Source organism: Ursus maritimus, unplaced genomic scaffold (assembly GCF_017311325.1).
Source record: "Ursus maritimus isolate PB19 unplaced genomic scaffold, ASM1731132v1 scaffold_8, whole genome shotgun sequence".
Lineage (NCBI taxonomy): Eukaryota > Metazoa > Chordata > Mammalia > Carnivora > Ursidae > Ursus > Ursus maritimus.
This window is the reverse complement of record NW_024426996.1, coordinates 27,209,606-27,222,719: the sequence shown is the minus strand read 5'-3', so window position 1 is coordinate 27,222,719 and position 13,114 is coordinate 27,209,606. Positions and strand designations below refer to the sequence as shown.

The window sequence follows — 13,114 nt, the reverse complement described above, 5'->3', positions numbered from 1 at the left end:
ATCACATTTCAAGTAACTTTGTATGAAAGTGCATATAAACATTGACTTTTTTAAGCTTTTTTTTTTTTTTGGCCTGAAAGTTTCATTATTGTTTTTTCACACTCAATTGATAATTTGGATGAGTGTAAAATTCTAGGTTGAAAATAATTTTTCTTTCAGAACTTTAAAAGTACATGCTTCCATTTTCTTCCACTCATTCTGTGTTGCTTTAGAGAATTCCAAAGTCCAATTCTTATTTCCTTTCTCTTCTAGATGGAAAATTTGTAGGGTATTCTCTTTGTCAGTGTTGTGAAGTTTAATGGTGATTCATCTACACAGAGGGCTAGATTGGTGTGTATGTGTTGCGGGGCGTTGTGTTATTAATATTTCTGTAGGGACCCTTGTGATTTGAAGAAACCTGTTCTTTAGCTCTGGGATATTCTCTTTAATAGCATTCTCTCCTCCATTTTCCTTGTTCTGGCTTAGTTGGACTCCTAGTAGTCAGATGTTGACTTCCTGGATTGATCCTCTGTACCTCTGATCTTTTCTAGCTCTTTGTTCCCCTCTCCCCTTCCTTTCTACAAGATTTCTTGACTTATTTTCATACCTTTATATATATGCGCTCACATGTGTATGTAGCAATCATATATGTTTTTTAAAAGTAATTTAAAAGTGATTGTAACTTTAAAACATTTTACTTGTTCTGTTTTTCATAACATCCTGTTTATGTTCTGTGGAGGCAATACCTACCCCCCTCAAATCTCTATGTAAACTAATACGAATTTTTAGTTTTCTAAATTACATTTCTTTTTCTTTTTTTTTTTTTTTGGTTTTTTTGTTTTTGTTTTTTTTTTTTTTTTGGTATCTGTTTTATTTTTGGGCTTCCTCAATTGTCCATTTGTATTTAAGAAAGAGGATTTGTCTTAGAGTAAGAATGGTTATCCTGAGGGACTCTCTAAATTCTAGAGTTCAGAGGACTTTAGTCTGAGGTCCAAACACCTGCACTAGCTGCCCTAGTCTTTCCTGACTACCTCTTTAGCAAGGAGCCCTGTGGTAAATGCTTTGGCTCCTGGGTGTTCTGCCTGGGTGGTGTTAAATTTTCTGTGCATCGACTTTCCTTAAACGCATTCCTTTCCTCCTGCATCTTACTTGGGCCTCCATTACACTGGCATCTTCCAGTATGGAACTTCTTCAGTTTTGCTGGGAAGATCTTTTCTTTTTTGACTACATGCCTCTCTGCTCATACTCTATGCTATAATTTCTACATGGTGTGAATAGTACCAGGCTCTAATACTCCATCTGCTCTTCTCCTGGAAAGCTTTTGGTCTGTCGGTCTTCTACCAGTTCTTTCAATTGATATGCCCTTAGGTTTTTTTTTTTCAAAAGTATGTATTTTTTAATCTATCATTTCAAAAGTATCCAGGAAGAGAGAGGGATAAACTCATTTGCTGAATCATATAACTGGTAGCCTTTTTAAATTATTTTAAATTTTGACACTTCATTAACTTGGAGAATCTCTCCATTAATCTGAATTAGCAAAATCTTACTCTACCTTGGATTTGGTGTCTACATAGATATAAGAGAGTAGGCCCCACTTATGAAATCACACACCAGTGCTTGTGCTTGGAACGATGTGGCCGCAGGAATCTATTGAAAGTCCTCCTTAACTTGGCTTAGGGGCATTGAGTAAAATCACTTTGGGTCATTGCCTACTTGGAATGAAGGCCGTGAGGTATTCGCTCACTTCTGTCATAACCTGCCGTTGGTCTCCTGCACGTATCCTTTACTAGCCAGCATAAGCTTGCTGATGGTGTTGTTCATTTCTGTTTCTAGTTTTGTGAGATAAGGTCACAGATTATTTTTTGTCCTTCCACTTATGTGCTTTGGACAGAATAACTTTTTGTTTGTAGTGTTATATTTGTGTGTGTGCCTGTGCGTGTGAGACACAGAGAAAGAACTATGACAGAATCACAAATCACAAGAACCATAGATTCCTTGAAGTGCTTTACGGGGACTTTACTATTTAGTAAGTGTCCTAGTCCTTGTTTGTTTTGGAGTGTTTCCTCAGCTGAGTAGAGAGTTTTTTTAAATGTCTTTGTAGTGTGTGTGTGTGCGTGTGTGTGTGTGTGTGTGTGCAGAGAGAATGAATTTTTTAAAAAATTAACTCCTTGTTTTAGATCATAATAAAAATTAAATATCCAGTGCAATATGATTAGAATAGCAGTCACTATGATTAGAGCATTTTGCTTTTGCTGGTTGAAATTTAAGGAGAATTAGAAGAGATGAACCTTGTATATTTGGCGTTGAGCTGCCTAAGATCTAACATTGAGTTTTGGGAAGAGCCCACAGAGTAGTCAGAAAATTCAAAAACAGAGAATAGGAACAAAGAGATTGAGGTTGGATAGATTATCAAGGGGCAGGTGGAGAATGATCTTTAAAAGATGAGAATAGTATTTGTGCGGGTTTATTGGCGTCGGTGTTCGCCGCTGTGGTTTGGCTCCTGCACACTTCTGGTCTCTCCATAAGAGGTCTTCTCCGTTACCCTCGTCCCATACGGTAGGGGGGACTTCAACCTTTGGCTGGCACTTTGGTCACATACTTTGCAAGTTATCTGGATCTTCTGATGTCTTCTTCCTTCCTCTAAATTTGTTTCACTTTTCAAGCCAGCCACCTTCTTTGAGTCATTCCAGCTCCCCCAGACTTTACTCTTCCCTTTCACTGAGGTCTGGACACCCTCCCTTATTTCTCCTCTCATTTTCACCTCCTGATCCTTCCTTCACAGGGGATTCTCTTTTTTTCCCCTTTATTGCTTCTCACGTCTGTTCCCACTGCTGACTGACAGGCCGTTAGCCAGTTTGGCAGAGTCTTTGCCCTCTGTTAGTTCTGGGCCAGCTACAAACTTCTTCCTTATTTACTCTAAGGCTTTCCAAGTCTGAAGGCTCTTGGAGTGTGCACACAGCATCTCCCTTCACAGGAAATGGACTTTGAGCAGTAGTGTTTATAGTAGTAACTCCAAATGGAAGTAAAATGATACCCAGTTGCTATTATCCATTCATTCACAAATATTTATTAAGTGCCACTTAGTGCCAAGCTCCGAGGAGGCTAAAACCGTGAATAAGACAAACCTAGGGCTTTGACTCTAGACTCTTGGAATTTATATTATATTAAAGCATGAACAAACAACAAAAATTTTCTAAACAAAACAATTAAAAATGAAACAAGCAAAAACATCTGAACTGATTTTCTCTTAGTTATGAAATTCTTTCAAAGAGCTCCTTCTGATGAGATTTTTAACTTTCCTTCATCTAATAGTCACAATTTAAGTATATCTGTATTTTATTTGAAGGTCGGGAGTAAGAATGGGTTGGAGGTCTTAATGACAGTTTATATTATTATTATTTTTAGTGGGGGCAGCTCTTGATATTTTGTTGCCATGAAGACTAGGAAACTGGGGCGTCTGGGTGGCTCAGTCAGTTGAGCATCTGAATCTTGATTTTAGCTCAGGTCATGATCTCAAGGTCATGAGATCGAGCCCTGCATCAGCCTCCATGCTCAGTGCAGAGTCTGAGATTCTCTCTCCCTCTCTCTCTGCCCCTCCCCCCACATACGCGCTCGCTGGAGTTCTCTCTAAATAAATAAATTCTTAAAGTAAAAAAGACTAGGAAACTGGTCTGACTCAATCCAAGCTTCTCTTTTAGCCAGTCTTTTTTTTTTTTAATAAAGATCATACTTTTTTTTTTTTAAGATTTTATTTATTCGACAGAGATAGAGACAGCCAGCGAGAGAGAACACAAGCAGGGGGAGTGGGAGAGGAAGAAGCAGACTCATAGTGGAGGAGCCTGATGTGGGGCTCGATCCCATAACGCCGGGATCACGCCCTGAGCTGAAGGCAGGCGCTTAACCTCTGTGCCACCCAGGCGCCCCCTCTTTTAGCCAATCTTATTCATTGTTAGTATCCTAGTCGATTTAATCTCCTTGTTTCCTTATATTCCTGTTTTTAGTGGTTGAAATGGGAAGAAATTGCAGTTGGAGTAACTTGAAATATGGTAGAAAACCAATATGGGAATAGTGGAGAGTTGACTGTACATTGTGGAATTTTACTAATACTTGGCTATGATTATGAGGTAGGACATTCAGAAGATGCAGCATTATTGCATTTGTAATTACATTGCTATTGCTTTTAGCACCCTTTCTCCTTTGTCACAGAGCTGTGTTTTGGGCTAATGTTTAATCACAGTGGCAAACAGAGTAGCTGAGTTCAATACCCCCCTTTTTTTTCTTTATGCAAATGAAAAAGTAAAGAAATGTATACTTTATTTCTGGGAATAGCTAAATTGAAAACCAAGAACGTTTCTGCCTTGAATATTCTTAATGATATTATATTGCACACAATTGGCATAGAAATAGAATATATTCTTTGTGGTTGTATATTAAATTTTCTCCTTGTTAGAAATGGTGAGGTTTGTGTGTTTATTTATGGAAATAACAGAGAGAGGCCAGTTTTTTCTCAGAGGCAGTTGGGTTAGTATTAAGAGATCCAGATTTAAATTATAGTTTTACCACTTGCTGTGTGACCATGAACTTAACCTTCTTGAGGTTCTTTTATGTGTAAAGTGGTAATAAGAATAATACTAACTTCAAAGTGCTTCTATGAGCATTAAGTAAGATAATGTAAGTTAAAGTACTTAGTACTTAAAAGGATTAGTTGCCCCTTAATCTTAGATATAGATGATTTCTAGTAGAGTTGTTACATCAACAGTGGCGGGAAAGAGTATCAGTGAGTCACTGGAGTACAGAACACATTAGCATGCATTCTTCCAAAACTGCACTTACCATTAGTTTGATGGTCTCAAGCAGTGCAAATCAGACCCATACCTCTGAATTTTCTGACATGGACACCCAGATTCCCTTATGTCTGTTATAGTAAGTTACCTTAGTTATTTTTCATGCTAAAAATAATATTTAATTATTATTAAGAATAAAATATCCAGTGTATTTCATACCCAAGGTGATCTTGTTTTAGCTTATTCTTAGTTTCTCTATTGCTTCATTGTAAAAGTATGAGGCGAGGGGGTTATATGTTAATTGCATTACATACATATTTACATTTTTATCTAATGCATACACATTTAAATCTCCTCCTCCTCCTATGCTGTAATTCTCAACACCTTTATTGTATCTAATAGATATAATTGTAAAGGACTTTATGAATTGCTACATGTGTGCTAAAGAATAACAGTGATTTTCAAACTTAGTACAAAATGCAATTAATTTTTATAGAAGACAGTATGTACCTGCCAAGTGTGTACTTTCAAAATGAAATTGTTTTTGATTGTGTGAAACTCCCTAAAATGTGATTCTCCAAAGCTTTTTTTTTTTCTTATGGCCAAAAAACAGTGATATGGAAATTAATTATGATGATGCACCTGAGGCTGATTCTTCTTCTTTTGTCGAAATCAAACTTAAAAAAAAAAAAGTTTCTTTGGCCCAAAAGCACATACATTTGTATGTCCTGGATTTTGATGGAAAGGGCTGACTAGTGGTAGCTTTGAGTTGAATGAACCCCTGCCTGTTTAAGAAGTAGCGTACTGTAGGGCACTCTTGCATTTCACCTTTTTGGTAAAAGCTGACATTTTCTCTTACTAGCCCCACTCATTCAGGATTGCAGTATAATGAGTTTGCATTATAGGCCCAAACTGTAAATAGAAAGCACTGATTTATCCTGATAATGTGTCTTATTGAATGTCAGGTGCAAAATATCTACAATAGAACATTGTTAGGGATCAGTTGCATAACAGCTTCCTGGGTTTGCTGAAATGCCATACACAAATTTCTGATTCCGGATATAACCGGGTTTGTAATCTCTTTTGGCTCTTGTCCTTGTCTTCTTTGATTTGGGTGATATGTTTCTGGAAAACGGTGATTAAATAATGAGTTTCCAAAGGTATTTATTTATTTGATTATGTAGGAGAGGATTTAGAGGAAAAGCCAAGCAAGACACTTTCTGTGTGTTTATGTGACGAGGTTGGTAACTTAAATGATTTCTTGAGATACAATAGTTTGGAGTAGTGGCTTGGAAGAGGGCAAGGTGATCAGAACTACCCCTCTGCTTCAATTTGTATATGTTTTTTTCAATTCAGATTCTGACTGGGGCATACTGTCCTCTTAAGATAACTGGTTTATTTAGAACAGTGGTTCTCAAACTTTAGCAAGTTTCAAAATTACTTTAACGGTTTGTTAAAACCTCATTACTGGGCCCCAAACCCAGAGTTTGGATTATATAGCAGTTCCCCCTATCCGCAGTACCTATGTTCCAAGATTCCCAGCGGATGCCCGAACCCTATATATACTATGTTTTTCCTATACACACATACTTATGATAAAGTTTAATTTATAAATTAGGCAAAGTAAGATGAACAATAATAATAAAATACAACAATTATAACAATGTACTATAATAAAAGTTATGTGAATGTGGTCTTTCTCTCTCAAAATATCTTATTGTACTGTACTCATCTTTCTTATGATGTGAGATGATAAAATGCCTACGTGATGTAAATGAAGTGAGGTGAATGCAGTAGGCCTTGTAATGTGGTCTTAGGCTATAATTGACCTTCTGATGATTTGTCAGAAGGAGGATCACCTGCTTCTGGACCACAGTGGACTTTGGGTAACTGAAATAGCAGATAAGGGGGACCACTGCAGTTGGTCTAGGGTGAGTCTCAAGGAGTTGCATTTCTAATAAGTGCTCAGGTAATGCTAATGTTGTTGGTCTGGGCACCACACTTTGGGGACCACTGCATTGGGAAACATTTGTTTTTGGTTAAGGTGTTTGGGCAAAGGGGTGGGGAATTTGCTCGGTGGGAGGTGGGAAAACACTGAAGCATGTTTATCATCTTGCTTAGGGTTTACCTGGAAGTGTTGCCTTCTGGATTCTTCCACTGTATTACAAAGTTACACATCAGTGAAGTTGTTAATATTACTTTTATTAATGAAAATCAGATAATGGTAGGAGGGACAGTAGATTTGGTCGTTTCTTAACATTGGCCTACTTTCCCTCATCTAGTTCCTGCATTTTCTTTGCACCTGTGCCTTTCTTGCCCCCTCCCCCATTAGTACAAATACATCCATACTGTCATGAGAGAAATGATGAGGCAGTATATGAGATTTCTTGGAAAAGTTGTGACATCAGTCAAGATTACCACTGTAATAAAAACTTTATTCATTTGGCTTCTACCTATTTAGTTTTTGCAGCAGTAGGACAGTGCTTAGGCTAAAATGTACCTTTGCAGTGTTTTTAGTTTCCAAAGCAAATCAATGAATTTAGGATATTTCCCGGAGAATATATATTACTTAATGAAACTTCTTTCAGTATTGCCACTTACATCAATTGATTTGATAATGAGAAATCAGTCTTATCTATTAATTTACATAAGCTACTTTTAATTTATGATTAGGATTGCTAAGGCTTCATTGCTTTAGGAATATATAGTTCAGATTTCTTCAGTTATTCAGGTAGAATTTTCACCCAGCTAGTCCAAATAACTGCTTTTGCTTTTATTTTTTTATTTTATTTTTTAGAAAGACTTTATTTACTTATTTGAGAGACAGAAAACACAAGCAGAGGGAGCAGCAGAGGGAGAGGGAGAAGCAGACTCCCTGCTGAGCAAGGAGCCCCATGTGGGGCTCCATCCCAGGACCCTGGGATCATGACCTGAGCCGAAGGTAGACGCCTAGCCAACTGAGCCACTCAGGCGCCCCTGCTTTTGCTTTTAATATAAGGTGCAAAATTATAGTTACTCATCATTTCCTATTACTTTCAAGCCCAGCATTATTTGGGAGCATTCACGTTTTTACCTGGTGTCTTTTGTTTTGAGTGCACACTGGAAACCTGGTATGTAGTTCAAAGGAGAAAATGTGGCCTTTGAAAAGGTTCTTTTAATTTTGCTCATAAAGCAGTTTTTCAGATGTAACTTTCCTTTGAAAAATGCCCTGTGCTCAAATTTTCCTAGAATAAAATGTCCCACCAGGTAAAGGGTTTAAGAGATCTAGGCCATGCTTACTCAATGAAATGCAGCAGAGTGGAAAATACCCTGTCTTGTCAGCTCAAGAAAATTATGATTTTTCTGATTTAGTAGTTAAAGACAATTATATTATTTAAAGAGCTGCTTTTACCTAGACATGAAATTATTAGGAGTAGATTTTAGTCTGTGGTAAAATTATGTGTTGAAGTTTCTATCTGTAGAAATTAAAGTCTATAATCTAAAAAATAATTTGGAACCAAATGTGAAGCTATGTTCAAACTTTGGTGCTTGTTTTTCAACCCTTGTCCTTTTGGTGTGAAGACCAGCCTGAGTCAGATCATTGAGGATTAATGATGAATGCATTACTCAGCATCCTGCAGGGGTTGGGTCAAACACCCTGGCTTTGAAAAGTTACTCTTTTGCTTAGTAAGCTTAGAAATTTCAAGTCCAACTGCAGGTCCAACTGCAGAATGAGCAGAATGTTATTCTTTTGATTAACATAGTCTGCTTGAAGATGGGCTATCACTCTTCTAGATATCCCTCCTCTCTTTTCTTGTATAATGGTCTCTAAAGTCATGGGCTAGATTGCCAGTAGACTTGACCTACAGCCACTGTATTGCCAGGGAGCTTGGTTCCCATGAAGTATTCCTGATGAAACCTATGCCTTAATGTGAATAAGATTGGCCTGTTGAGGAAAAGAAGGGATATGCTTGTATTAGTCTGGAAAATGGGAATGCAAGAAGGGGACTGTGGTCGCACTACTTTGAGGCAAAGAATGGGGATTCTGGATCAGATGCCCCCCAAGAAGAAATCTTGATTAAAGTGTCAGCTGGAAAAGGGAACACAGATGGGTTTTGGGGTGGATCAGAGGGACTGGTACCCTAGGAAGGACTGCAGAGGCCTGGGGAGATGAGGTCCAGGCCTGTAGTCTGGGGCCATCTCTGCTGACATGAGGATAGAGGCCATCTGTGTAGGGAGTAGGAAAAGGAAAGGACACCAGGTAGCTTAGGATGTGTATAAAGGGCAGTGACAAAAAGCAGGCCAAATGAAGAGTAAATTTATTTTTATGTGTATCATTTTAGATGTTTCTTCCAAAGTTTAACCCATCTTGAAATTGAGCCAGGCAGTAAGACTTAAACATGGTATTTGTGATTTTACATACTTTTGGGTTTTTTGTGTTTTTTTTTAATGTGATTTTACATACTTTTAACTTAACCATCTTTGTGCTCCAGCCTGTATTCTGGATAACTCTTCAGGAGAATCCCAGTGGAGCTAAAGTATCATTGCCATTCTCATCATCATCTACAAGTGTTTATGAAGTATACAACCAAAGTCTTGTGTTTTTGAAAACAAGTCTTTAATTAGGGTTCACTTTTGTTTTTTGCAGGTAGCCCAGCCATGACCCATAGGAATCTGACTTCCTCCAGTCTGAATGACATTTCTGATAAACCAGAGAAGGACCAGGTAAGCAAAGAAATCTTACTTCTTTGAAACCTAAGACTAAATATGTACCTAGAAGATGCTGGAATAAGATTAGAAATGTTGGTTTCCTAACTGAAAAGGAACTGATATATGTAGATGGGTTGTTGTTGTTGTTGTTGTTGTTCTTCTTCTTCTTCTTCTTCTTCTTTTTTTGCATGTTCTCTAATGGAAGGGGAAGCACTATGTCAAGGGATTTGAAGTTTGAAGATAAGAATTAGTGTTGACTCCAACCCTTACAGATGTGTTCTCTTGGGCAACATAAGTCTTGGAGCTATAGTTATCTCAGTTTTAAAATAGTAAAAATGATCCCTACCGCAAGGTTATTGTGAGGATTAAAAGAGATAATTTAGGAAAAAGTGCATTGATAAAGTATAAAGGTTTAAGAAATCCTGGCGATGGTTAACCTTTGGGGGATACATCAGGTAAAGGAAATGCTGGCCTCGTTAGTTGTGTATATGTTTGTCTATTAAAACATAGTAAGCACCTATTTGCCATGGGGAGCGATTAGGTTTGAATCTTGAAGTACTTACTTTTTTAAAAAAAAGACTTAATTTATTTGAGAGAGAGAGGACAAGAGCAGGGGGAGGGAGAAGCAGACTCCCCACTGAGCAGGGAGCCCGATGTGGGGCTTGATCCCAGGACCCTGGGATCATGACTTGAGCCAAAGGCAGATGCTTAACCGACTGAGCCACCAATGTGCCCCTTGACTTACTTTCTTTTAAAAAGAATATGGTAGAATTTGGGCCATTTTTCCCAGTTGGGTGGACATAGAAAATGGTAAGTAGGTATGATTTTGCACTTTTAAAAAACAAAATGAGTTACTTTGGACTAATTGGGTGAAAATTTCACCTGAATAAAGAAATCTGAATTTTATATTCTAAGGCAATGGAGACTTATGAAGATGTGCCTCTTTCCTGGACAGCTCTTAGAGCAGTGACAAAGGTTTAGAGACCTTGCTGAATTCTAAAAGGTATAGGAAAGGTGAATTTATGTTCTTTCTTGTGAAGTGGCTTTTGATATCTTTCTTCCTTCCCTTCACCAGCAGCACCCTATTTGGGCCTTCATCATCTCAGACTGGATTGCTAGAAAAGCTCTTGGAACTAATCTCTTGTCTCTGTTTTCTCCTATTTCAATAATATACTTTTCATATTGTTACCCTCATATTTCTCTCCTGGAGCAAAGGTTTATAATGGCTTCTTCCCATCAAGTTAAGTTCAGATNNNNATGACTTTCAAGGTTTTCTGAAGTCTAGTGTTGTCCTTCTCATTTTAGTTTGTGTTCCTCAGAAGAGGAACTCTCTGCTTTGGTCCGGCTTAGTTACCTCCGGGTTATGTTGAGATTGATTCTTGATTCCTAGAACTGTTCCCCCTTCATATGCTAATATGGATAGCTCTCCTCCCTTGTATTTGCCTCCCCTTTGAAATGAGCATGGAAGGTCATTTAAATATTGGATACATTGGGAGCTACATAGCAGTAGCAGCAAAGAGAAAACTCAGTAAACGAGGTCTTGTTTAGAGTTGCCTTCAAAACTGGCACATTTTGGCTCCATTCAGTATTTACCAGTAAGGTTCTGTTTCTGTGGTTTGCCAGGGTTTTTTTTTTTTTTTTTTTTTTTTTTTAAAGATTGTTATTTATTTATGTGACAGAGAGACAGCCAGGGAGAGAGGGAACACAGCAGGGGAGTGGGAGAGGACGAAGCAGGCTCCCAGCGGCCCAGCAGAGGAGCCTGATGTGGGGCTCGATCCCGGAACGCCAGGATCACGCCCTGAGCCGAAGGCAGACACTTAACAACTGCGCTACCAGGGCGCCCCTGCCAGGGGTCTTGATACTGAATAAGGCAGTGCAGTTGATAACAGGATAAGGCAGAGTTAGGAATATCTGGTTGACAGGCTTTTTTTTTTTTTTTTTTTTTTTTTTGAAAAAAAGCTTCTTTTATTACTGACAGTTCTCTTGCCAGGAATTTGCCAATAAGCAGCTGGTAAATGCTGGCTAAGAGAAATTTCTTACCTTCTTGAGTGTCTTCAGATCTGGGCATATGCGGAGGAAATTTGATGGCTTAAGATGTATATTACATAAGCTTTTGATTCCAGTGGTAGATGAAATATGTTGGAACATAATGGTTTGGGGGTGTTGATTCAGCTGTAAAACCTGTGTGATTGTGGTACTTGAACCCAGAATCTTTGATGCCTGTCATGAACATCTCATATTCATTGAGGTTCATATTAAGTAAAACCAGGAAGATTTAAATCAGTTTTGTTCCTTTTGTTTTCAAAGCCAGGAAGTGAAGGCTGATGAATATATCATTTTTTTAAAAAAAGACTTTATTTATTTGTTTATTTGAGAGAGAGAGAAACTGAGAGTGTGAGCAGGGGGAGGAGCAGAGGGAGAGGGACAAGCATACTGGACACAGCACAGAGCCCCAGGCAGGGCTCCATCCCAGGGCCCTGAGAGCATGACCTGAGCTGAAACCAAGATTGTTGGACGCTTAACCGCTTAACTGACTGAGCCACCCAGGCGTCCCTATTGTGTGTGCTTTTTTAACAAAACACAGTATATCATTTTAAGAGCAACTGTCCATCTACATTGTATCTATTACAATAACTGCAGTTAATCCAATGAGCTCTTCATCCCACAAAGAGGAAGAAATTCCATTCTTTGCTTCCCACCAAAGAGTTTGAAGAGAAGTTTTGGAACTGACCCATGGTCTCATCTACAACCAAAGGCAAATTAGGAATTCAAACTAATATTTTTCAATTTCTGTACTTACTATTTTAGTAACTTCAACTACAAAAGCTTCTGGATCATTTTAGGGTGAGAAGAAAATGGGTTTGTAAAGAAGATGAAGCTATGGCAAAGAAAAAAAAAAAACCCACACAATAAACTCAGGCTTTTATTTTTTAACCTTCTTTTCCTCTGTTTGGGTAGGAAAAAAAGGTTGCCAGGCTCAAATTTGTTTTGAAAAAGCTTTTATAATTAATTAGCCAATGTCCTGGAAATGATCTTGGCAGTAAAGTCAAACTTGTTCTGTATGCTTTTCCAAGTTGGCCCCAAAAACTTCCATCGGACTGGAACTGAAGTTTCTGATTGACTGATTATTCTGCCTGGCTACAATTTGAACAGTTGCAAGGATGCCTCTCCACTTTCTGGAGCTATATAACTTCCCAGAAGCACAAGAACTATGGGTTTAATGTTCAGAGTTATGAAGAGGAGCAGAATTTCTTTGACAGCAGCATAGTGACAAAATTTGAGGGCATATTTTTTATGAGATTCTGTTTTGGGAAAACAGAAGAAACAAATCTGTGGACTGCACTTTTTCTCTCTGGCTCTGCCAAGCCTATGTACTTACGATTTCAGTAGCGGCTGCCTTATTGAGAAATAGCTCAAAATAGTTAACAGCAGAAGAGCATAGCCAAAATTTAGGTGATTCAATGCCTCAACAATATTCCAACTTGGATGTTATATTTATTAAGCAGAAAAGCACCTGGGGAAAAGTAGATTAAAAAAAACCCAAACATCTGGAGCTCATCTACTTGTAAATCTACATAAATAATTTCTTCTATTTTGTTGCTATAGAAGATTTTTTTCTTCATTATCCAGTTACCTTCCCCATTCACCTTAGATTGATTTGT

The 13,114-nt window shown here is 38.0% G+C and overlaps 1 protein-coding gene across 1 annotated transcript in view; it reads left to right on the top strand.

Moving 5' to 3' along the window:
- The window catches only part of SLC4A4 (solute carrier family 4 member 4), a 450,189-nt gene that overhangs the window by 287,219 nt on the left and 149,856 nt on the right, over positions 1 to 13,114 (top strand). The window contains exon 8 of the mRNA XM_008693197.2: positions 9,391 to 9,467. Within this exon, the coding sequence (XP_008691419.2) occupies positions 9,391 to 9,467 (77 nt within the window). The remainder of the gene's footprint in view (positions 1 to 9,390; positions 9,468 to 13,114) is intronic.